At 37.2% G+C, this 24584-nt stretch overlaps 1 protein-coding gene across 8 annotated transcripts in view; it reads left to right on the forward strand.

The window, feature by feature from the left end:
• The window catches only part of ACSL4 (acyl-CoA synthetase long chain family member 4), an 87926-nt gene that overhangs the window by 28834 nt on the left and 34508 nt on the right, over positions 1-24584 (forward strand). Inside the window, exons 2-6 of one of the 8 annotated variants that reach the window (XM_032250857.1) lie at positions 6208-6260; positions 19914-20150; positions 20391-20568; positions 21922-22031; positions 22158-22296. In XM_032250857.1, the coding sequence (XP_032106748.1) occupies positions 19923-20150; positions 20391-20568; positions 21922-22031; positions 22158-22296 (655 nt within the window). In that variant the 5' untranslated portion in view covers positions 6208-6260; positions 19914-19922. Of the gene's footprint in view, positions 1-5502; positions 6261-8769; positions 11029-19619; positions 20151-20390; positions 20569-21921; positions 22032-22157; positions 22297-24584 lie in introns of those variants that run through there. The other 7 variants (XM_032250855.1, XM_032250853.1, XM_032250852.1 and 4 more) reach the window with 7 other exon arrangements.

Genomic DNA, 24584 nt, shown 5'->3' on the forward strand with positions numbered 1-24584 from the left:
TGATTGTTACACAGGAGTACTTTCTGATAAGATCGCTTATGGTAACAAACACTTTCTTCAAGTATTGTTCCGGTCTCTAGTATTTTAATGAATGCCTTGTAAATTCGGATTAATCCATGTATCAACATACTTCTTGACTAAACTTGGAAGGAGAGATGTGGTAAGGTCAGTGTTTGCTGTTATGTATTCTATTTTCCAAAATATTTAAAAATCAGAATCGTAAGATTTCTAATTCTGAGTTAAGAATTACCAATGTGACAGCAATTTTCATGTGTCGAAAGTTTTTTTTCCCAGTAGTTGTTTCACAATAATCAGCTGTTTCTCAGGTGTGGACCTCAAAAAGTATGATCTGTTGATTTTTATGACTTTGAAAAATTCTTACTTAAGTGCAGTTGATATATTGAGAACTCATAAAGAGAATGTACGTTCTCTGTTGATACTGCTGCTAATTTAATCCTAGGTAACTGAAAGAATAGGAATGGTGTACTTTTTTGCTTTTTTCTCATATTCTCACATTAACCTTTTATCTAGTCTCAAGATGGTCTTACGAGTAAAGCGATAATTTTAACTGATTAGAAAGAATTTCCTAATTTTAGTATAGTGGGAAGCACATAGGGTGCTTTCTTAATGTTCTAGAAAGCAGACCCTATTTTAGCTTCTTACTCATGGAATGGGGGGAACTGTTTCTTTCTTTTTAAAATTATCTTACAGTTTTTGTTATGTTCAATTTTTAAAAATTCTTATAATACTCCTGTGAGGAAGGTAAAGAGTAGGTGAATAAATTTTAATGTCAACTTATTACTTCACTCTGTAATTTATTTGTTTTATAGTCAGTTGTTTTAAGCTAGTATATACCCCTATTTTATTGTTAAAAAGTAAATGGGGCTGGACACGGTGGCTCATGCCTGTAACTCCAGCACTTTGGGAGGCTGAGGCAGGCGAATCACCTGAGGTCAGGAGTCCGAGACCAGCATGACCAATATGGAGAAACCCCATCTCTACTAAAAAGACAAAATTAGCCAGGCGTGGTGGCCCATGCCTGTAATCCCAGCTACTTGGGAGGCTGAGGCAGAAGAGTCACTTGAACCCAGCAGGCAGAGGTTTCAGTGAGCCAAGATCGTGCCACTGCACTCCAGCCTGGGCAACAAGAGTGAAACTCTGTCTCAAAACAAACAAACAAACATAAAAAGTGAATGGATTTTTCTGGCATTTATGAAAGCTTTCATTGCATCAGATATTGGAAATCCCTCTAGTGTTTTAATAACTTCTATTTGTCATTAAATATGAGGCAGGGGTGGGTTTGTGGTTTAAAAAAATAAATAGCAACAATTTCCCAAAAGGTGCATATTTAAACTGAATTTGAAAGCTGAGATAAAAGTATGGCTCAGAAATTGGAGATTTCAATTAAGCCTCAGGTAAAGGAAGCAAATGGGCAGAATAAACCACACAGACAAAATGTCAAACCAGGCAATGTTTATCTTTGAGCATCTTCCATTTCTTATTTTAGTATGCATTTCACTAATTCTGTGTGTCTTTTGCCCTGCTCTCTGTCACTGGTAGCAGAACAAGCTAAACTTACTTAAGCAAAACTATCCTAAGAAATGTACACTGCAGAGACTTTCCAAAGAGAGAGGGATGGATTCATTTGGAAACCTCTGTGTGCACACTCTAATTTGTATTCATTTTTCCCTGGAGAATGATTCCACCTATATAATTATAAAGTTGCCTTTGAAAACTGTTGGTACCAAAAATAGACAATAATTAATGCCCATCCCTCATTTTTAAAAACCATTTTATTATGGTATGATTGACATGCAAAAATCTATAAAGATGGAATGTATACAACTCAGTGAGTTTGGAGAAAATCATCACCACAATCTATGCCATAAACTCATCCATCACATCTAAAAGTTTCCTGCTGCCCTTTTATTTATTGTTATTTGTGTGCATGTGTGATAAAAACACTTAACATAGATTTACCCTATTAGCAACTTTTAAAATATACAGTGCTGTTAACTATTGGCACTATGCTGTACAGTAGGTCTCTGGGACTTTTTCATCTTTCATAACTGAAACTTTGTATCATTTGACTAATACCATCCTGTTTCTCCCTCTACCCAGCTCCTGGTCACCGCCATTCTGCTCTCTGCTTCTATGAGTTTGACTATTTTAGATTCCTCTTATAAATGGTATCATGTCATATTTGTCCTTCTGTGTCTAGCTTACTTCACTTAGCATAGTCTTCTCCAGGTTTGCCCACGAGAAGAGTTTCTTTTTTAGAGACAACCTCATTATCTTCACTTTAAAGCCTATTTTGGTCTGAGAGTCTACAACTTTGTATGTAAGGAGTGAAATTTGTATGCTTGCAGTTCATTAGGCACTTGATAGATCTACATCAGTATATATATCTCTAAACTAATCATGGGGGAGATTTATGTAACAAAATGAATGATAATAGAAGTATTAGCTAGGATTGGCATACAAACTAGGCTCTGTCTGAGTTTAGATGAAGAGAATGGGTCTAGTATAAATAAGCATTGCTTATTTGCTTTATTTTTATCTTATTTAAAAATAAGATACTTAATGGAAAAGTTAACTTTTTAAAAAAGTTTTAAAAAATATTCAATCAGTATAAAATATATGAAATGAAGTGAAAGTGTCCTTTTTATCCAGCCACCTAGAAATAACAGCTGTTGTGTTTGTTAGGTAACTTTGAAGCCTTTTAAAAAATTTTTAATATATTTTATAATGACTAAATGGTCATAAGATTACGAGTCACTTGATTCATAAATATTAAACATATTAAATAAATGTTATACCCTAAGTACAACTACCAAAATCTAGTCTGTGCAATGTAAAGAATGGACTAGATATGTTGCTTCATGGAAAAGTTAACTTTTTAAAAAAAGTTTTTAAAAATATTCAAACATTACAAAATATATTAAATGAAGTAAAAGTGTTTTTATCCAACCACCTAGAAATAACAGCTTTTATGTTTGATGGGTAACTTTGAAGCCTTTTTCTAAGCACATTCTAATACACACATGCAATTGTTGTTTTGTTGAAATGGAGTCTCACTCTGTCACCCAGGCTAGAGTGCAGTGGCACGATCTCAGCTCACTGAAACTTTCACTTCCCAGGTTCAAGCAATTCTCCTGCCTCAGCCTCCTGAGTAGCTGGAATTACAGGCATGCACCACCATGCCCAGCTAATTTTTGTATTTTGAGTAGAGACAGGGGGTTTCACCATATTGGACAGGCTGGTCTCAAACTCCACCCGCCTCAGACTCCCAAAATGCTGGGATTACAGGCATGAGCCACCGTGCCTAGCCAACACATACAATTTTTAAACAAAAACTGAATCATAGTATCTATAAAAAAAAAAAAAAAAAAAACTGGACCAGGAGCGGTATCAAATAAACAAATAAGCATTGCTTATTTGCTTTATTTTTATGTTTTCAAAATACTGGTTAGCAGACCAACTTATTTGCAGAGAGGGCTAGAGCCAAGCACATTAATGATTTGTTTTTAAGTCTGTCCCCAAATATGAAGGTTGTCTGAAATTGAACAACACTACCCTGTATTTGTATCAGTTTTTACTTTTTTTATGTCACTTTTACTCTCCTGTTAGCTGCATGGTCTTTATTTTGCTCACTGGCATTTGGTGAGCTGGGCTTTCTCAGTCCTGCCTTCTTTTCTAATTGTAAGATGATATACTTTTGATGCTGTATTCTCTCTCTCTGTCTCTGTCTGTCTGTCTGTCTGTCTGTCTCTCTTGCTCTCTAACGCTGCCAGGTTATTGTTAGGTTGAAACAAACAATATTATATTCTTCAGTCTGTTAAAAATTTCCTAGGCTAAGACTTTCCAACTTTCTTATATTACAAAAACCGTGCATATATCTGAAGTGAAAAGTCTAAAGTTTGTGTTACAATTCTATCTAAATCATCCCAATTCCTGATCATCTGAAATGCAACCTGCATGGTGGTAATCTGCTTAGTTTTTCATATTAAATTATTTCTTCAATTTATTTTAATAGAATGACTTTAAGAGGAAGGCGCTATTTTGTAGGAGGAGACTAGGAGAGAGGAGAGTGCCGGATCAGTTTTTCTGTTATATAGAACTAAATTAGGCTAGGTTACAAAATGTAATTTGGTTTCCTTTTCTTTGCTGGGTAGCTGCTACTTTCATTGTTTTTTGGTGAGAAAATAAATGGCTTTTAAGTGATAGGCATTGAGAAAAATAACTTCCTTCTCATTAGAAAACCTCTAAGAGTTGTTTCTCCTGTTCAGCCAATCTGGGGCTATGAGACTGGAGATGAGTAGAAGGTGTAAGCTGGGGCTCTAATCAAGCTTGGAGAATTCCCTGACACTCAATTATCCTCTAGAACCAAGGGTCAAGAGTTGACTATCCTTTGCAAATATTCATTTATGGAGTTATTTTCCAAATTAAGCAAACTAGTGGATAGTTTGGTATTTTTCTCTCTCCTCCCCTCTCCCCTGCAACTACTGCCTTTAGATCTTTAGATGATTTTATAGAAGGAGTTTTTTTTTTTTTTTGGTAATTTTTAAGTTATTGGAATTATCTGTGGGAGAAATGTGTACGTTTTTGTATAGAAGTATGAATCTTTTCTTCCCCAACATTCTCCTTGTGAGCTCTTTGGATCTTATTTTAATATCTATATGCAAGTGTTCCCTTCACCCCCAACTTCATGTTAATAGCAAATGTTAGCCTTCTGGAAGGAAAGTAAGAACATATGAAATAGCATGACTTCTGTTTATAGGTAGTCTTTACTATTTGTGTTAAGACATATACTGATACTGTCCCTGGTACCCCCTCAACAAAAGTAGATTGTGGATATTAACATAAAGTTGAAAGTATTTCACTATTAGTAACTAGCCTTTGTTAGTAATAGGCTTGGGTAGAAATCATTCTTTCCTTCATCCCTCTAATTGTAGCAAGGAGAAAATTTTAACTGTCTGAATTAACACCAGCTAGTTAGTGTGATGATTATAGTTACATGGATGTTTGTTTATATGATTTTCATGGGGGCGTCTAGACTAAAAATAAACAAACTTTAAGGGTTATTCTCATAACATAATCATATGCAAGTAGTAGTGAAAACTGCTGGATGGAATAAAGCTTTGGTTCTTCAGAATATAGCATCATGTCCTGGAGGCCTCAGCTCTGTAGAAAGCAATATCTAATTACTGAAGGGCCTTATTTTACTATTCCAAGTATTCAGATTGCAACTGGTTTTCTCCTGTATTGTCCTAAATAGGTCAAGGCCTCAAACATTTCTGGTGTATATATCTTTTTCCTTTTTCTTCCTTCTTTTTTTTTTTTTTTTTTTTTTTTTTTTGAGACAGTCTCACTCCAGATGCACAGGCTGGAGTGAAATGGCGCAAACTTGGCTCACTGCAGCCTTGACCTCCCAGGCTTAGGTGATCCTCCCACCTCAGTCTCCTGAGTAGTTGGAACTACAGGCATGTATCACCATGCTCAGCTAAGTTTTTGTATTTTTAGTAGAGACGGGGTTTTGCCATTTTTCCCAGACTGGTCTCGAACACCTGTGCTAAAGGGATCCTCCAGCCATGGTTTCCCAGGGTGCTGAGATTACAGGCATGAGCCATTATTACCTGACCCTTTTGTTATATATCTTGAAAAATGTCACAAAAATGATGTGTTTACAAATTGAAGGAAGATTGAAATATATTTATCTTTCTACTTAGCCCAGTGTCGTATTTGTATTTGGGAAGGAAACTTGCGTTGTTTCAAGGAACTTACTCATTTTTTGTTTTGATGGGAAAATAGATGCCTACAGTCATCTGTGTGTGGGGATGGCTGTCTTCTGTGACTGACTAGTTTGCTGTGGTCAGACATTGTCTCTGTGTCTGAACTTGGCTTTGGTCCTCACCATGGGGGAGTTAGAGATACAAATAAAACTGTTAAGAACATGGCTGTTGTTTCTTGCCATTTTCCCATAGAGTTTCAACTACTGTCACTCAAAGTCTCGTTCAGTTACTTTCTGAGATCCTAATAGCACTAATTCTAATCAGACACTCATCTCTAGTCATTTCTTGCTTTTCCTTTAGTACCTGGCATATCATGAGCCTCAGGTGCAAAGATAATGTGAACAAGCACTTAATCTTTCTTGTGAAGGGGCACTTTTCTCATGTCACTGTACTCATAAATTCTGTCTCACTGCAGATTGAAATCACAGAAGATATTCGTGTTCTTCTTAAGAGAAAAAGAGGACATTTGTAAGTATTTGTCCTTTAGAAATTCTAAATATGTAATTTTATTAGCTTTTTGAGAATTAAGTGACCATACTAATAGGCATCTTGACTCTTTTTATAGAGGAAAAACTCTACCAATATTTATGATTGTGTTTTAAAAGGCACTATTTTATAAAGCAAATAGGAAAACATTTTACCCTGTGCAGCTTCTAAAATGTAAACAATTTGCCAATCATTTGTAAAAGAGCAAGTGGTAATTAAAATTCAAACACAATCTTTCTATTTGAGTCATACCCAAAACTGGAGTCAGAGATTGGAGTTCCAGTTCTGACTACTGAGGCTTATAGAACATGTGTCTTTGGCAAGCTACTTAGTCTCTCATTATCTCAGTTTCCTTATCTTTAAAATGAGTTTAATAATAAGTACACAGGGGCTGAGCGTGGTGGCTCATGCCTGTAATCCCGGCACTTTGGGAGGCTGAGGCAGGTGGATCACAAGGTCAGGAGTTCAAGACCAGCCTGGCCAAGATGGTGAAACCCCGTCTCTACTAAAAATATAAAAATTAGGCTGGGCGCGGTGGCTCAAGCCTGTAATCCCAGCACTTTGGGAGGCCGAGGCGGGTGGATCACGAGGTCAAGAGATCGAGACCATCCTGGTCAACATGGTGAAACCCCGTCTCTACTAAAAAAAAAATACAAAAAATTAGCTGGGCATGGTGGTGCGTGCCTGTAATCCCAGCTACTCAGGAGGCTGAGGCAGGAGAATTGCCTGAACCCAGGAGGCAGAGGTTGCGGTGAGCCGAGATCGCGCCATTGCACTCCAGCCTGGGTAACATGAGTGAAACTCCGTCTCAAAAAAAAAAAAAAAATATATATATATATATATATATAAATTAGCTGGGCATGGTGGCAGGTGCCTGTAATGTCAGCTGCTGGAGAGGCTGAGACAGAGAGTTGCTTGAACTTCGGAGGTAGAGGTTGCAGTGAGCTGAGATTACGCCACTGCCCTCCAGCCTGGGTGACAGAGCGAGACTCCATCTCAAAAAAAAAAAAAAAAAAAAAAAAGGGAAAGGTAAGTACACAATCAGTGGTTTATTATTGTTATGTTGTTGAGACAGTCTCGCTCTGTTGCCCAGGTTTGAGTGTAGTGGCGTGACCTTGGCTCACTGCAATGCCCGCCTCTCCCTCCCCAGTAGCTGGGATTATAGGCGTGTGCCACCACACCCAGTTAATTTTTTGTATTTTTAGTAGAGATGGGGTTTCACCGTGTTGTCCAGGCTGGTCTTGAACTCCTGGCCTCAAGTGAAACTCCCACCTCAGCCTCCCAAAAGGCTGGATTACAGCTGTGAGCCATTGCACCTGTCCTCAGTGGTTCATTATTATTGATGAAGTTAAACCTATTGCAATTTATACTTACCTCAATACACTGAAGCTTATTCTTTGAGAGACAGCCACAGTGTATACTTGCCCTGATACATTGAAGCTTATTCTCGTGTTATTCTTATTGAAGCTTATTTTTCAATGTGTCAGGGCAAGTATACGTTGCGTTGCGGCTGCCTCTCAAACTGATTTAAGTATATTTCTGATCTTTATAAATTTAAGTATATGTTTCATTGATGACTATAATATGGAGTAAAAGAAATACAACAGAGCACCTAAAATTAAAATCATAGTGTTTGAGGCTTGGACCTTGAAATTTTCCTAGTCCCATAATCTCCAATTGTTGATTTTTAGACCAGTGCTGGTTAGCAAAAATGTTTTTACTGGTCCATGGTGAAGTGAGAAAAATCAGGACAGCAGATCATGAGTTTTTAAAAGCTAAACATTTTCAGTTTAAAGGATTGCTTCTTATATATATCTTTCCAATTTAGGGAAACTAAACATGTTCTTTATCTCATGAAATGATGGTGATAGTAAATGGTAGGGCTTTAAAAAAATTCATGCCTGGCAAAAACAACAACAACAACAACTTGGTAGCTCTGTGTCATTTACCCGCACTATTCTTCTTCCTTTTATATTTTTTACTGGTTTGAGATATCTTAACATATAAACCCAACTTTCTCATTTTACAGATGAGGAAACAGACATTGAGAAGTTACTTAATTTGTTCCAGGTCTCACAGCTCAGCAGTTTGTGAACCAGGACTCAAACCCTATATCTGATACCATCTCTCTAGAATTTTTGGTCTTCCGAAAATTGCTTTCATTGTAATAGGTTATAAATTTGAAACTGAAGATATAGTAGTTCTTATATGCTAATAACTATTTTTGATTTCCAAGTATAAAGAAATTCAAGGCTGGGTGTGGTGGCTCACGCCTGTAATCCCAGCACTTTGGGAGGCCAAGGTGGGCGAATCATGAGGTCTGGAGTTCAAGACCAGCCTGGCCAACATGGTGAAACCCCATCTCTACTAAAAACACAAAAACTAGTCAGGCATGGTGGTGCGCCCCTGTAGTCCCAGCTACTTGGGAGGCTGAGGCCGAAGAATTGCTTGAAACTGGGAGGCAGAGGTTACAGTGAGCTGAGACTGTGCCACTGCACTCCAGCCTGGGCAAAAAAGCCAGACTCTGTGTACAAAAAAAAAAAAAAAAAAAAAAGGAATTCAAAAGACTATGTTTTTGTATAGCTAAGTGTTGAAGTCCACTGATTAGCCTGCATTAGAAGAATCTTAAACATGGCCAAAGATTTTCATCAGCAGACTAGAATTAGCTGTCACTGAATTCAGCTACTTAGGTATTACACACTACCCAACGGCTGACAAAGAAGTTAAAATATCAATAAAGTTAATGTTTCCTTTTGGAAGTTGACAGACTATACTGCCACTGTGAAGAGTGGTAGTATTCAAACTCCTATAATTGATTTAACTACAGAAAATACTGTTTTCTCTCTCACAGATATACACCTACACCTACACATATATGTTTATAGCAGTCAATCTGTAGCCCATCTAGATATGGAAGGGAAAAAAATGCCAAGGTGAAGAGTAGGAGTTACCAGAAGCATTGGCATGAACATATCTAGCCAGTTGTGTTCAGGAGTTTGCAGATAGTATCTTGTGACACTTGGAGGCTCCCCATTAATTGCCTTTGTCTCAGCTTTCCCAAAATATGTTTCACAATGGAAATAATTAACACCCTTATCACTTTTGTCTCACTCATCTTACTGAAGCATAAGCCAAATAAATAAATGAATGTGGAGGGAGAGAACAGAATGACATGTATTCCCAATCCTAATGTGGAGACATTAACTCAAGGGGTACTTTCCATGGCTTCTTGTATTTGGCTTTGTGTGACTTCCTTCTTTAGGTAGGAATTCTTTAATTTCTAAAATGTCAGACACACTCAAAATGAAATGCTAACAAGGATAAAATGCATTTTTGAGTTATCTGCTGTCTTTAGAATATGTGCTCTTCTGTTCTTTGCTATGGCTAATATCTGAGTGTTGACTATATGGCCATAAGATTTCAATATTTAACAGATTTATCAGTCTTTGAGTTCTTTAATTAGAATCACTTATAAGGTATATTTAGTACTGAAGAGCAGAATGAGTTTTTTTTTTTAATCATGATACAATTTTGTATTATGGTGGTCAGGCAGCTGAACTATAGTCATTTAATTGGCCATTTTATAAGAAATGGTTTAAGACTACATTGTCGAATAATTTTTTAACAATCTGACATATTGGAAACAACATCGACCAATAACTAACCTATTAAACTGGTTCCTCCTCTAGCAAATGGGGAGGGCAGATCATGTGGCAAAAGAAAGGCACAGTTGTAAAATTCTCCTTGTAACATGAAGATATTCCTATGGAAAATACTACTGCTGCTTAAAGATTTTTTGAAACCTACACTCATGGTTGAAAGCCCTATGTTGTATTACTTTATTATAATAAATATGTAAGATGACAGGAGATAGATGTATAACCTATAGATATTTTGTATATTCTTCACTTGAACAAAACACATTTATTATAAAAGTTAACTTTAAATTCTATAACCCAATTATGTTCGGTTAACTTATGTTAAAATCATCTATATATTCCAACAGCGAAAAAGTGCCCAGTAAATCAGACTTCGTAGATAAAATAAAAGTCTGCCCTGCCCCATGGTGCAATGGGCAGGTTAATTTAGCAGCAAGGTTTTATGTACAGGGACCTGCAGCAGTTACTCTTCAGCATCAGTTGTACAACATTGACATTGTCATCATGTTCTCTGCTCCCCTTCTACAGCACTGACCATTTGTATTGCTCTCTAAACATATATCACCCAGAATTTAGTTTTTCTCCCTTTTTCATTATGTTTAATAAAGTTTGATTATAGCATCATGCTTGGCCAGTAGGTGTCACTTGTAGCCTGATTTATCCTCAAGATTCCTTTAAATGTAAGCTTTGGATTAAATTATTCACAGCCAATTATTGGATTAAGTTGTATACAACCAATTCCCAACTTTAGAAAGCTACATATTTAAAAATCAAGTGTGTCTTGATCACTTAAAATGAGGAATAGATGTATAATTCTACACAGTGTATGTGAAGTGTGTAGGGAGCAACATTGGCTCCTAGAGGTCTGCATTTTAACATATATAGATAGGATGCCAATTATAACATCCTATGACCTAGAAACAACCTTATCTGCTGCATGCCGGGGATCATCTTCTTAAGGCGTGATGGGAGGGAACTCACTCTAGAGCATTGAAAGTATTGTCAACATGGCAGCTGAGGTGCTTTCTTTGCTGGGAAAAGCTGGGAAGAGACTGGCAGAATGGCGGCTTCAGGAGTTAATACCTCTCCAGATGGTGAAGTAAACGGGTTCAGTTTATCTTGTGAGAGACGTACCCAAAGATCAGTCATAACTGAGACGATTTCAAACTAGCCAGGCACAGGTGTTTTCTGTTGGTATACGGTATCTATATAGTCATCTTAGGTTTTGTTTTGCTTTTCTCAGTTTTAAAATGTATTTATTATAATTACTGTATATTTGAGCTTAAGGTTTGATTGCACAAGTCATTTCCTACTGAGTAGACTGCTTGTTATTTGCAGTATAACAATTTGAATCAGATGAGATAAGTGCCGTACTAATACATATATTTTGCATGATTATTTTGTCTTGCTGACTGATGAAACATCTTGTTAGCAACTCTTTTTTTTTTTTTTTTGAGATGGAGTTTCACTCTTGTCACCCAGGCTGGAGTGCAATGGCGCGATCTCGGCTCACCGCAACCTCCGCCTCCTGGGTTCAGGCAATTCTCCTGCCTCAGCCTCCTGAGTAGGTGGGATTACAGGCACGCACCACCATGCCCAGCTAATTTTTTGTAGTTTTAGTAGAGACGGGGTTTCACCATGTTGACCAGGATGGTCTCGATCTCTTGACCGCGTGATCCACCCGCATCGGCCTCCCAAAGTGCTGGGATTACAGGCATGAGCCACCGCGCCCGGCCGTTAGCAACTCTTAATGCCTTTATTTTCTTAAGGTATTGGCATTCTCTAAGTTTTAATGTTAAAGTATAAGTTAATTGTAATGCCTCCTATAAAGTTTGATTTCATTTGCAAAGTGAAACCATTCTTACTCAGTCTAGCAGTTGAACTTTTTCTTGTATGTTTTACAATCATTTAGAAGTTTTTCATAGTGTGTGAAAGAAAATAAGATTTTAAGGAAGCACTCCACCCCTTTACAAAAGTCTTTGTGATGCAGCATCTATTTAGAAATATGATCTTTTAAAGTACAGCAGGTATTCTTATCTGTTTAATCTCTTGGAACTTTTATAATTGTTTTCTGATTTAATGTTTACTAGTTTGTAACTAATCTTTTTCAGAAGGCACATTGTCCCTTTATTTTGTATTTAAATTACTCTTAAATAATGTGTAATTTGAATATGAGACTTCTAAAAAGTAGCACTTATATAGTTAACTGTTTATTTTCAAACTGACTTAAAAACTTTTTGTAAGATCTTATGTCAAGGACAGAGTTAATTTGTCACTACTGTGTGTTTCAACTTAGCAGATGCATGGATCCTTGCTTGGCTTAGTTCATTTTCTAAAACTTTTGAAAAAATGTCTTGGCATTAACCAACTGCAGTTCAGTAGTTTTTCTCCTTTATTCTCAAACTGGTGTTGTGTCGCATGCTTCTGGGTAAGATGATTTCTTCTTTTAAATTCAGATTTTAATTAATATGTAGTGTTTGTTTACATTGTGTACTAGAGCTCAATGTATCACTAACGCTTTTTGTGTTTAACGTATCTCAGAGTGTTTGAAGTAACTGGAATGAAATAATTAACATTAAACCTCACCTCAGAACAAAAAAATAAAATAAAATTGAATCTGATGTTTCACTAAAACTTCTAGTACTTACTGGATATCTGGAGAGCCCCCCTCTTCCCACACACAATGTCTTAGGATATAGGACAGATCAGTGCTCAAAATTGTTGCCAGTATTTTTTCATACCCAAAGTTTGTCGCCCTCACTTATTTAGATTATACCAGTATGACCAGGATCACAGACAATTGAGCTAAGAACATGGACTTTAAAATCAAATCGACCTGGGTTCAGATCTCTACTCAGCTGTGCTATCTTGGGCAACTGAATCTCTCTGAGTCTGTTATATCCTTGAAATGAAGATACTACCTCAAAGGAGTCTTCTGAAGGATTAAATGAGATAATATATCTGAAGGACTTAGCACAGTACCTAGCCTGTAGTAAATGCTCAATACCTGGTTGTTACTAAGATTCCCATATGGAATGGTAAAGTTCAGCAGGAGCAATTAACTATCCAATGACTGAAGATAATGCCCTGCCTTTTTCCGGCTGATATACAAATACATTACTTGATCTCAAGGAAGCACCACTCAAAGTTCATGTCCTCCTAATGGTGGGATAGCAGTAACACTCTTCATACATGGAAGGACCACATACCTTTGAAAAGTATCAGTGAAAATGCACATAGTGCAAATTGTGTAACCTTCATGCTTTTATACCACACATCTTTTCTTTCTGTGCAACAGGCAGTTTTTCCAGTTTTATATTTTCTATTAAGCAACTAACAACATGTTCAAGTTTATTTTAATTACCAGGAATTTTAAGAGTATAGTATTTCCTAGGATGTTGGCATGGACAAGTGATTGCTTTTTAAGATGATTAAAGTTAGCTACCTTAACGTTATTATACTTGCATATATTTTTACCTTATAGAATTAGAACAATTCAGTGTATATTCTTAATTCATTAAACAATTTTACTGAAGCTAATACACAAAGACTCTGTTCCAGTCACAGATTCAGCAGCAAATGAGACAAACTCTCTGCCTCGTGAAGCTGATATTCTAATAGGGACATAGACAGTAAACACGAAAAATAAAACGTGGTATATTATGTGAAAAATACTAAGAAAAATACTAAGTGAAAAATACTAAGAAAAAAATAATGCAAGTAAGGGATAGAAAGTGTGGGAAAACAATTTTAAAAGAAGGTGGCTGGAGAAATGCCTCACTGAGAAGGTGTTCTTTGAGTAAGAAAAAGAAAAGGAGGCAAGAGAATAAGCTACGTAGGTGTCTTGGAAGAACATTGTAGACAGAGGGAACATCAAGTACAAAGGTCATGAGGCAGGAACAAAAGGGACTGCAGAAGAATGTTCCAGAGAAAGCATACTAGGAGGTGAAGTCAGAGCCTTGAGGGGTAGGGGAAAGATTATCTAGTCTTGTAGGTTACAGTAAGGACTTTAGCTTATATTCTGGGTGAGTCATATGGGAATTCTTTGAAAGATTTTGAGCAGAGGAATGGTATGATCTAACTTACATTTTGAGACTAGTACTCTGGCTTCTGAGTTTAGAATTTATAGTAGAGGTACAAAGTGGAAGCCAGGAGACTAGACTGGCTATCCCATTTATCCAGTTGAGAGATGATAGTGGCTTAAACCAGGACAGTAACAGTGGAGGTGGTGAGAAGTAGTTGAATTAGATTCAACTGATTCAAACCCTTAAGATTTGCTGATAAATTGCCTGTGGAATGTGTGAGAAAGAGAAGGGAGTAAAAGGGTGAATCTAAGATTTTTGGTCAAAGCAAGTGGAATAGATAAGAGATGGGTAAGACTGGGTGAGATAGGATTGTGGAAGGATGATCTCGGTTTTGAACATGCTAAGTTTGAGGTATTTAACTGACATCTAAGTGGATCTGTTGAGAAAACAGATACATAAATCTAGTGTTTAAGGCAGATTTCCAGGCTTGAGGGAGAAATTTGGAAGTCATCATGACATAAATATGTGGTATTTAAAATTGTGAGGTTCAAGGACCAAGCCTCATATCATTTAGAGGTCAGGAATATGAGAAAAAAGCAGAAAAAAAAAGGACTGAAAAGGAATAGCCAGGCAAGTAGGAAGAAAACCCGAAGAGTATGGTCTCCTGGAAGCTAAGTAAAGAAGTTTAAAGCAGAAGGGGGTTCAGCTGTGTTAAAGGCTGCCAGTGGGTCAAGGAAGAGAACTGAGCTTTAATTGACCTTTGGATCTAGTAGCATGGAAGTCACTGGAGACGCTGATAAGGAGAACAAGTTTATAGAGTGGTAGAAGACATAAGCCTGATGGTAGTGGGTTCAAGAGAAAACAGGAGAGAAGTGGGAGACAGAGAGCCATAGACACCCACCTCTTTCAAGCAGTGCCGAAGAGTTGGAAAATAAATGGGCTATAGCTGAAAATAAGGTACAAGGGAGGGAATGTTTTCTAAGATGAAAGGAATAACAGCTGGTTATGAAGCTGAAGGGAATAGTTCAGAAGAGCAGGGGAAATTAATGAGGCAGGACAGAAAGGGAGGAATTGGTAGAGTAGCACTTCTGTGTCCTTGTAAAGACAAGGTGTAATACACAAGTGAAGCTGCTGGCCTTAGCTAGGAACATCAACAGTTCATCCATGGTCACAGGAGAGAAAACAGTATGTGGCCACAGATGTGATGAAGTGGGTAGATGTAGTGGTGAGAGTCGGTGGATATTCGCTTTGGATTGTTGCTGTTTTCTCTGCAAAATAGGTCAGCTACTGAGAATGAGGCTGGATTAAGAATGTTGGTGGTCTGAAGAGAGTAAAGTATAAAATCCGGAAGAGTGGGCCCGTGAGTGGACTAGTGCAGTGTGGTCTCTCTGCATGAGGGAGAGCCCATTTGTGGTAGCAATCACAAATTTAAAGTGAGACATTCAGCACAGTTGTGTGTTTCTCACAGCAAATTCAGCTGCATAGGTACAGCTACAGATTAGGTGGAGAATTGGATAGGATAGAATCAGGCTGAGGCTGAGTTGATTAAGTACAACCAAGTGAGAGCATGGCAAGAGAGATGAGTGCGTTTGTCAGGGACTGAGTATGATTGCCTATGGAATTTAAGAGGAGCAAGACAAAGGTTTCTCCCAGCAGCACTATAAAGTAGGTCATACAAGCAGTATCCCTGTTTTACAGATGAAACCATTAATACAGAGCTTTTTGTAAAATTATACTTTAAGCTCTGGGGTACATGTGCAGAACATGCAGGTTTGTTACATAGGCATACACATGCCATGATGGTTTGCTGCACCCATCAACCCATCATCTACATTAGGTATTTCTCCTAATGCTGTCCTTCCCTTGGCCCCCCAACCCCCCGACATGCCCCTGTGTGTGATGTTCCCCTCCCTGTGTTCATGTGTTCTCATTGTTCAACTCCCACTTATGAGTGAGAACATGTGGTATTTGGTTTTCTGTTCCTGTGTTAGTTTGCTGAGAATGATGGTTTCTAGCATCATCCATGTCCCTGCAAAGGACATAAACTCATTCCTTTTTATGGCTGCATAGAACCATGTTTTAAACACAGATCTGTGAGCCTAGAAAATTTTTGTTGTTTCTCTTATGAGACATTTTATTCTTTTTTTTTTTAAGTGAAATGGAATGTTCAAATCTTTTTTGAAGTGAAATCAATAGGCTGAGTATAACCCCTTGAAAACCTCTTGACAAGGAAGTATTATAGTTTAAGATGATAGGCAAAACTGGGCAGAGGCTGGCTAGTGTACTTGAAAGAGCACTGGGTACTCAATTTGTGCTCTGCCATTCATTTGCTTCTCTGTAAGATGAGGGATCATTCAATATCAGTGGTTCAAATATTCAGCTGAACTGGAAGTTCCAAGGAGTCCTTTAGGGGCTGTTATAGCCTCCCCTACTAGAGAAACTCAGCTTTTTGCTTTTATCTACACTTGTGTTTTTATATCGATGTAAGATTTTATTCAAATGGATGACCCATTACCCCCTCACTACCTGCAGAAAGAATTTGAAAACCTCTAGACTAAATGATCTTTCTGGTTTCTTTCCACCTGAATGTTCTTTGAGCCTTGCCTACTTTGTGTGTGTGTGTGTGTGTGTGTGTGTGTGTGTGTGTGTGTGTGTGTCTGTACTAAGCACCATGAGGATTACATAGAAAGCTTTTCTCTTTCTCTAACACCTAAGGCAAATTGTATAAAAGGTTAAATGTATATAACATGAATAGCTAAAAAACATACAGTGCAGTTTAAATCCAACTAAAGTATAAATTCTTCAAAAGCTATTTTCTATTTCTTTATATATTTTCAGCCTTAAGTCTGTAGATTTCTCAATTGAGGGTAGCATGGTACTCACCTCTTAGGGTAATTTTATAAATGTGAAGACATGCTTTCATGTCTGCTAATATTGTCTCTGAGAATGTATGCATTGAAACAAGTATTTTTTGTTATTTTAAATTAGTTTCTTTATCGTACTCTTTTACCAGTAAGAAATTATTTTTTAAAATGGTGTGTTGGTACATTATGACTATCCTTAATGTTTATGAAAAGGTATCACAAAATATTTGTCATAAGAAAGACATGTTGGGTTTGATATGGTTGAGAACTACTGGGCTGTGTTCTATACTAAGGTACCCAGAAGTTTGGAAGTGAAGGTAATATAATCATGTATCAGATCAAGTGGTAGCTTTCCTAATGATGTAAGGAATTAGAAAAAGTGAAGATTGTTCTGGACTTGAGTAGTCATGAAATCTTCAATGGGAGGAGAGGATTGTTAGAGGGGATCTTACATATTGAGGACCAGTACTGTGATAAAACACTTGACACGACACACCTTATCTTGAAGAAATGAGTGAGCAGACTTGTCTAAGAGACTGAGAAAGTACTTTTAGGTAGGGTAAATCATAGAATTTAAACCTGGAAAGGCCCTAAGAGATCATCCAGGCCAGATATTCTTATTTCATGGTTATTGCCTTTTGAAGTTCATGGATGGATTTCAAGGAACTTGTGAGTTCCTTGAAATTGTATCATTTAGCATGTCTTTCTGAGGGGAACTGGATTTCTAGGTCTCATTGTCAAAAAGGCCTACTGATCTAGTGTGCTCCCAGACTCAGGCAGATGGTTTGCTTAAGGTTACATAGGCAGTTAGGGGCAAAGATGAGGACTGACACCCAGTGATTTCTAGTTTCTTGCTCATTTCAGTGCACTCAGCTAAATGAAATAAACAAAGGCAGAGGCAGGGTTAAGCTACCATTTTATAGTAGATGATATAAAAACAATCAACTAGCCTGGGGTCAATTGAATTAAGTGTGTTAGTCTTTCTACAAAAGTTGCAGAAGGATGGGCTTCAGTTTGTCTCTTCAAAGTTGACTAATACTTTGATTTTTATTGTTGAAATATGCTACTACTCACCAAAATAGCTTTCTCAATGGAAGGCAAACTCCTTGAAACATACTACTATTCTTGGGATGGGTACGGTGGCCCCCTTCTGTAATCCCAGCACTTCGGGAGGCCATGGAGGGCAGATTGCTTGAGCCCAGGAATTTGAGAACAGCCTGAGCAACATAGTGAAACCCCATCTCTACAAAAAGCACAAAAAACCTAGCCAGGCGTGGTGATGCACATCTGTATTCCCAGCTACTCCAGAGGCTGAGATAGTAGGATCTCTTGAGCCGGGGAGGCAGAGGTTGCAGTGAGCTGAGATCATGCCACTGTACTCTAGCCTGGGTGACAAAGTGAGGTCTTATCTCAAAAAAAAAAATTACCATTCTTGAGACTGTTTCTGTGGTTTCTTTCCAATGACACTGCTTTTCTAACCTGCAGCAGCCCCCAGCTTTCTGCGTAATGCAATCAAAATTACCTTGCCTGATTTGTCAGATCTTGTAACTACCATAGTGTATTTAGTCAGTGTGTACCCTATGCCCCAGTCAGACTAGTGTCCTTGCTATTGGTACTTCCTATTCTCCCAAAGTCCTTTCATTCCCACCTTTGTATCTTTTTTCATATGGTCTCTGAGCCTGGAATGCCTTCCATTCCTCTTTCATTTCTAGATGCCCAACATAAGATCCAGCTTAAATCTAATCTCCACAAAGCCTCTCCTAGTTACTCTTGGCCATTTTGCACTTCCTCTGAACTCCTTTTGCACTTATTGTTTATACTACTGCTTATACTGTGTGTTGTAGTTGTGTATTAGTTATGTATTACCACAAGGCTTTTCAGTAGAATTGCTTTAGTGATCATCTTGGGAATTGGGATTCCCGGAATTCTGGGGTGGGACTCTGGACATCCCCAAACCCTGTTTCAGCCAGAGCAACTCCACTTTTAGTATTATATATGGGCAGTTTGCAGTAGTGTTTTTTAGAAGAGATGGTTTAGTTGTACCCTTGTCCCCATATGCCCAAACAGTTTAAAAAACACTGGATCTATCTTCTGTGATAGTTGACTCATAAGTGTTAACTTGTAATAGGCAAGGACCAGGAATTAATACTACTTCAGACTTGTATTACCACTCCTAGGCAACTAGTGCAGTTTTGAGCACAAAGTGGACATGTAGGAAATGATTTTACAATTGTATTGCTCCCATATGGGGAATAGGAGATAGTAAATAACATTACTTCAGAAATTTACTTTAATGAAGAACTCAGAATAATGTTTCTGGGTTGATCTTTGAGAAATAAATCTAAGTTGGTAGTTTCTGCCCCACTCCCCTCCCTTTGGATGTACGCCTAACCCTATTTAAGGCTGTCTAGTTTATATACACGTTTAAGAGAAATCTCATTCTTGGCATACCCTATTCTTCCAAAGTTTTGCCAAACTTAAATATCATATTCATGTATTTGTATAAGTATTAAGGCTGTTATTCAACTCACAGAATGATATGCAGAGCACCAGTACACCTGGAAACCTAGAAAAAATTAAATTCAGGAGTTGGTGTGCTCAAAGACATTTATGTCAATCATGATTATAAATGGAAAATACCGGCCTTTCAGACCAGTTATTTCAGTTTTCTGTAATTAATTGTGTAAGCTCATAAAGACCTGAGTATTTAAATCAATTATGCTATCAACTTGTTAATACTCTTTTGTTTTTGTTTTTCCTGCTCTCTGTTTGGTTCATTGTCATCACCTACAGGTGTACTTTATTGTCGGCTTCCAAAGATTACTAACTTTTATCTGTATCACTAAGATTGAACTGCCTTGGCTCTACTGCTATTCTTACTGCTGCTTCCGTTATTGCCTTCTTCAGCAAAATAAGGCTTTCAAAAGCCAAAGAATAACAAGAAATAAGCACCATTTTAGAAGCCTTTCCACTATGAAACTTAAGCTAAATGTGCTCACCATTATTTTGCTGCCTGTCCACTTGTTAATAACAATATACAGTGCCCTTATATTTATTCCATGGTATTTTCTTACCAATGCCAAGAAGAAAAACGCTATGGCAAAGAGAATAAAAGCTAAGCCCACTTCAGACAAACCCGGAAGTCCATATCGCTCTGTCACACACTTCGACTCGCTAGCTGTAATAGACATCCCTGGAGCAGATACTCTGGATAAATTGTTTGACCATGCTGTATCCAAGTTTGGGAAGAAGGACAGCCTTGGGACCAGGGAAATCCTAAGTGAAGAAAATGAAATGCAGCCAAATGGAAAAGTTTTTAAGAAGGTAAAGTATTTTAGTGATTTTCATTTATTTTTTTAAAGACGAAGACACATTTGTTTTATCATAAATCGAGTGTGTTTTAAATATGCTGGCATTCTATTATAGTGATGTGTAAAACTACTCAGAAGCCGCTCATAGGTTCTGTATGTTCACTTAAGAGCATTTTTGGAGTTTTATGCTTTGGATAGTATTTAAATTGCTTGTTTGAATATACTAATATTAGAGAGTATATCACTTTGACAGTTAATTCTTGGGAATTATAAATGGATGAACTATCTTGAAGTGAACCTCAGAGTGAACAACTTTGGTAGTGGACTCACTGCACTGGGACTAAAACCAAAGAACACGATTGCCATCTTCTGTGAGACCAGGGCTGAATGGATGATTGCAGCACAGACCTGCTTTAAGTACAACTTTCCTCGTAAGTGCCTCATGTTTTTAGAGAAGGGAGAGAAGACTCTTTGCTTGCATGTGAAAATTGTTTTGAGATGCTTATGATTTAAAAGTACGTGTTGGTTAGCCGTTTTACACACAAATTATGTCCATAATACAGTATGTAATATTGTGGCTAAAAGATAACTAGTAACTCCTGTTAAATATGGTAACTTCTAAGAACTAATATGGGAATTGGCATCTTTAAGGGATGTGATTTAGACTTTTATTTTCCAATTGGAAATGAATTGTACCTAAAAGAGTTGGAGTTTGGGGGTATTTTTTAGAGGTGATACACAAAGAGTAATGATTAAAAGAACGAGAAAAAATTCTTAGGATAATTCAAGTTCATTGCTTCATTTTGAGATCCCTTATTTGACTTATTCCATTTTACATGTGAAATATGCATGTGACAGCTGGAATTGGCATTAGATATGTTAGAAAGTAAAATTGAGTATATTTCTAACACTCAAGCATTTGTTGTTGTCACCACTTAAGAAATAAACAATGCATTGTCACATAGTAAGTACTATATTGTTTGTTGAATGAAATATAACATTGTAGGGTAGGATTGGAGAGTTTGAATTTCAAAGAAAAAAATAGGTAATATGGAAATGATCCCCTGTGTACCCATCACCCACTTTCAACGATCAACAGCTTGTGAAAAGTGGCTAATTTTAACCACATTGTTGTTTCTGGTTGCCAGTCTAGAGCTCAATTTCCAATTCTTTCTAAGTTTAGAAAATGTCCTTTGATTCTAACTGATCTTGGTTTAAGTTTATGTTTAATCTTTGTTGGCTCCTAAGGAGTAGATCTCCTTGATCCCTCTAATTAAAGTGTGGAGGTCACCAATCACATTGGACATTGGACTCACTAAAACGGCTTCTTAGAAGGAGTAAGAACATTATTTGTGGCTGATCTTCTGACTTAAGAGCCTTTAGATTTTCAAGGACATATCTTTTCTTTGGAGGCTATGGCCAATGAAAGTGTGTATCATGAGAAAGCCCTAGCTGGGCCAGTCTACCTGAATTGAGTTCAGCCAGTACCTATTGGCTTTGAGCATCTTAATTGACAAGATTTTTGATCAGCTGTGGCAATGCCAGTATTTCTGGGTTTCTTCAGGTTTAGGAAGTGAGAGTTCTGGGAATTTGTAAGAAAAACTTTGTGCTACCAGGGAGTTTGAGGCAAGGTTGAAGGGTAGTAACAGAGACTATGAAATCAAATTAAATTATACAATGTCTTGGTGTCTCTAAGTGTACCTATTGTTAAAGACTGACTTAAATTATATCTCTTTCTACTAGATGTTTATTACTTAAAATTTGTGTTTATTTTTATTATGTAGTTGTGACTTTATATGCCACACTTGGCAAAGAAGCAGTAGTTCATGGGCTAAATGAATCTGAGGCTTCCTATCTGATTACTAGTGTCGAACTTCTGGAAAGTAAACTTAAGGTAAATATGAAATTTTCTTTTAATTCATGGTTGCATTGTCTGGCAGGACAGGAAAATGTTCAGTAAGTGAATTTTTGTTGTAGGCTCCAATTTAATAGCTGTTTTGTTTTTCTTTCTGTTCAACAGACTGCATTGTTAGATATCAATTGTGTTAAGCATATCATTTATGTGGACAATAAGACTATCAATAAAGCAGAGTACCCTGAAGGATTTGAGATTCACAGCATGCAATCAGTAGAAGAGTTGGGATCCAACCCAGAAAACTGTAAGTAAAGCAGTAAAAATAATTTAATTTACCTATTCCAGGTTTGTTATTTCAGTAGGTCAGGGAAACAAGTGACATGAATAAATCCACAAAAGTTCTTTGACTGAAAAAAAAAAAAGTTTAAAAATGTTTAAAAACTATCAAGACCATATATGACTAAGATTTTCTCTCCCTTTCTCCTCAAAAAAAGTAACTTAGTAAATTTCACTAAATTGTTGAGATGTAATCAGTGGTTCAGACTTTATGGCAGTTGCTGTCAAATGATTCTTCTTTTTTTTTTTTGATATGGAGTGTTGCTCTGTCACCTAGGCTGCGGTGCAGTAGCGCCATCTTGGCTCACTGCAACCTCTACCTCCTGGGTTCAAACAATTCTCCTGCCTCGGCCTCCCGAGTAGCTGGGATTACAGGCACCCGCCTGTAAAAATACTAAAAAAAATAAATACTAATTTTTGTATTTTTAGTAGAGATGGGGTTTCACCATATTGGTCAGGTTGGTCCCGAACTTCTGACCTCAGGCGCTCCATCTGCCTCAGCCTCACAAAGTGCTAGGATTACAGACGTGAGCCACCGCTCCTGGCCTGATTCTTCATTTTTAAAAAATAACCCACTATAACCTTCCAATTTGGGCCTCATAAAAGAATAATGTCTTAGGCCTTCCATTTAGTAAACTTTCTGAAAAAAATGCTTAATGCTAGTTATTTTAATGATGTTTCGGAGGATGCAAAACTGCTTAGCAATATTAATGCTTGGATTTATTTTACCATTGAGACGGTGTTTGGTATTTCATTTGAAACAACGGTACCTTGTAGCAAAATGTCAGTTGGCCATCAGGGCAGAGAGTTGAGGAAATTAATACTCCATTTGAAGAGTTTCCTTATAATGGTTAATGAGATGGTTATAATACCATACTACAATGAGGAGATGATTCATTTTTGCAGAAGAAAATGTTGGTCGAATTTCTACTCAGCTTCTGAACATTTTACTATTAGATAATGAACACACGTTTATAATAACAGGTATAGATTATAGCTTTCTGCCATGTGTCCAGAATGGCAGAGAGTCTGAGATTTTACCCTGCTTGCAGGTAAACAGATATGCCTGCAAAACTTCATGGGACCATAGACTTTTGGGTCAGAGATGAGGGACACTTTTTACTCACAACAATAGCAGTAGCCAGAAGTATCATATCGGCATTTGTATCATGGGAGAGGAACTCTGAGCTTAAAGGGCCTGAATATCTTATTTTTTTTTGTACTGGAAAGTAAGCATGCCTGCTGTTTGCTCTGTAGGGAGACACTGTCTCTGTGAAACATCCTTGTAAAAATAGTCTGGAACAAAGTCAGTGTCTTTGCTTGCAAGATGTGCAGAACACGAGACCCATGGAGAATTGTTTCTCTATTCCAGGTTGACTCTGTAAGATTGGGGTAAATTTGACTGGGAAGTCCTGCTTGGTCGGGATCAGTTGCCAGTTCTGCTGATTCACCAAAGGGTGTTGGCACCAAACTAAGGGGTCAGCAGTCTTCATAATTTTGTGTGAGCAATGATATAATAGGCCATATATCCCAGTTAGTGCTGTTCATCTCTGCAATAGATGGGATACATATGTTTTTGTGGTACATAGTTATTATGATGCCACTTTTTGCATATTTATTTAAAAGTGGGCAGAAGCAAAGTATCACATTATGTGCTTAGATTAAGATGAATTTAACTTAGCTACTGCTGTTGCTTTGGTTAATCATCACAGGAAATACGCAGTCCTTATTTGCTTGGTTTATAAACTATGACTATATCTTTAAAAAGCCTTAAAATTAGCCGGTTTAAGTATGACTTTATCTTTGTTTCAGTGGTATAGCTCACTGTTTTAAAAAATTATTTTAACTGGTGTATAAAAATGTAAATAATTTTTGTAAAGATTTTTAAATCTTATAATCCTGTTAAACTTGTATGTAATTCTGATATATCTGTGGCTTCTTAGCCATTTTGGTATATTCTTGGAAGGAAAAGCAGTTACTAGGTTAGCACTATACACTGTCTTAGAAGTGGAAGCTCCGGGGTGCTATTTAAAACTTAGCATCTTTGAGTTTAACATCGGAGTCACCTTTAAAGATCAGATCCAGTGGTTTTCAATCAGGGGCATGATATGATAATCACTTGTGGAGCTTTTGTTCTATCCCAGACGTACTGAATCTGAGTTTTCAGAAAGGGGGTTCAGAAATAGTATTTTGTTTAAGTTCTACAGGTGATTCTGATACCCACTAGTGGTTAATAACCACAATCTGTTCAGCTGT

The sequence above is a fragment of the Sapajus apella genome, unplaced genomic scaffold (assembly GCF_009761245.1).
Source record: "Sapajus apella isolate SASKATOON/1434 unplaced genomic scaffold, GSC_monkey_1.0 scaffold73, whole genome shotgun sequence".
In the NCBI taxonomy this organism is placed as follows: domain Eukaryota; kingdom Metazoa; phylum Chordata; class Mammalia; order Primates; family Cebidae; genus Sapajus; species Sapajus apella.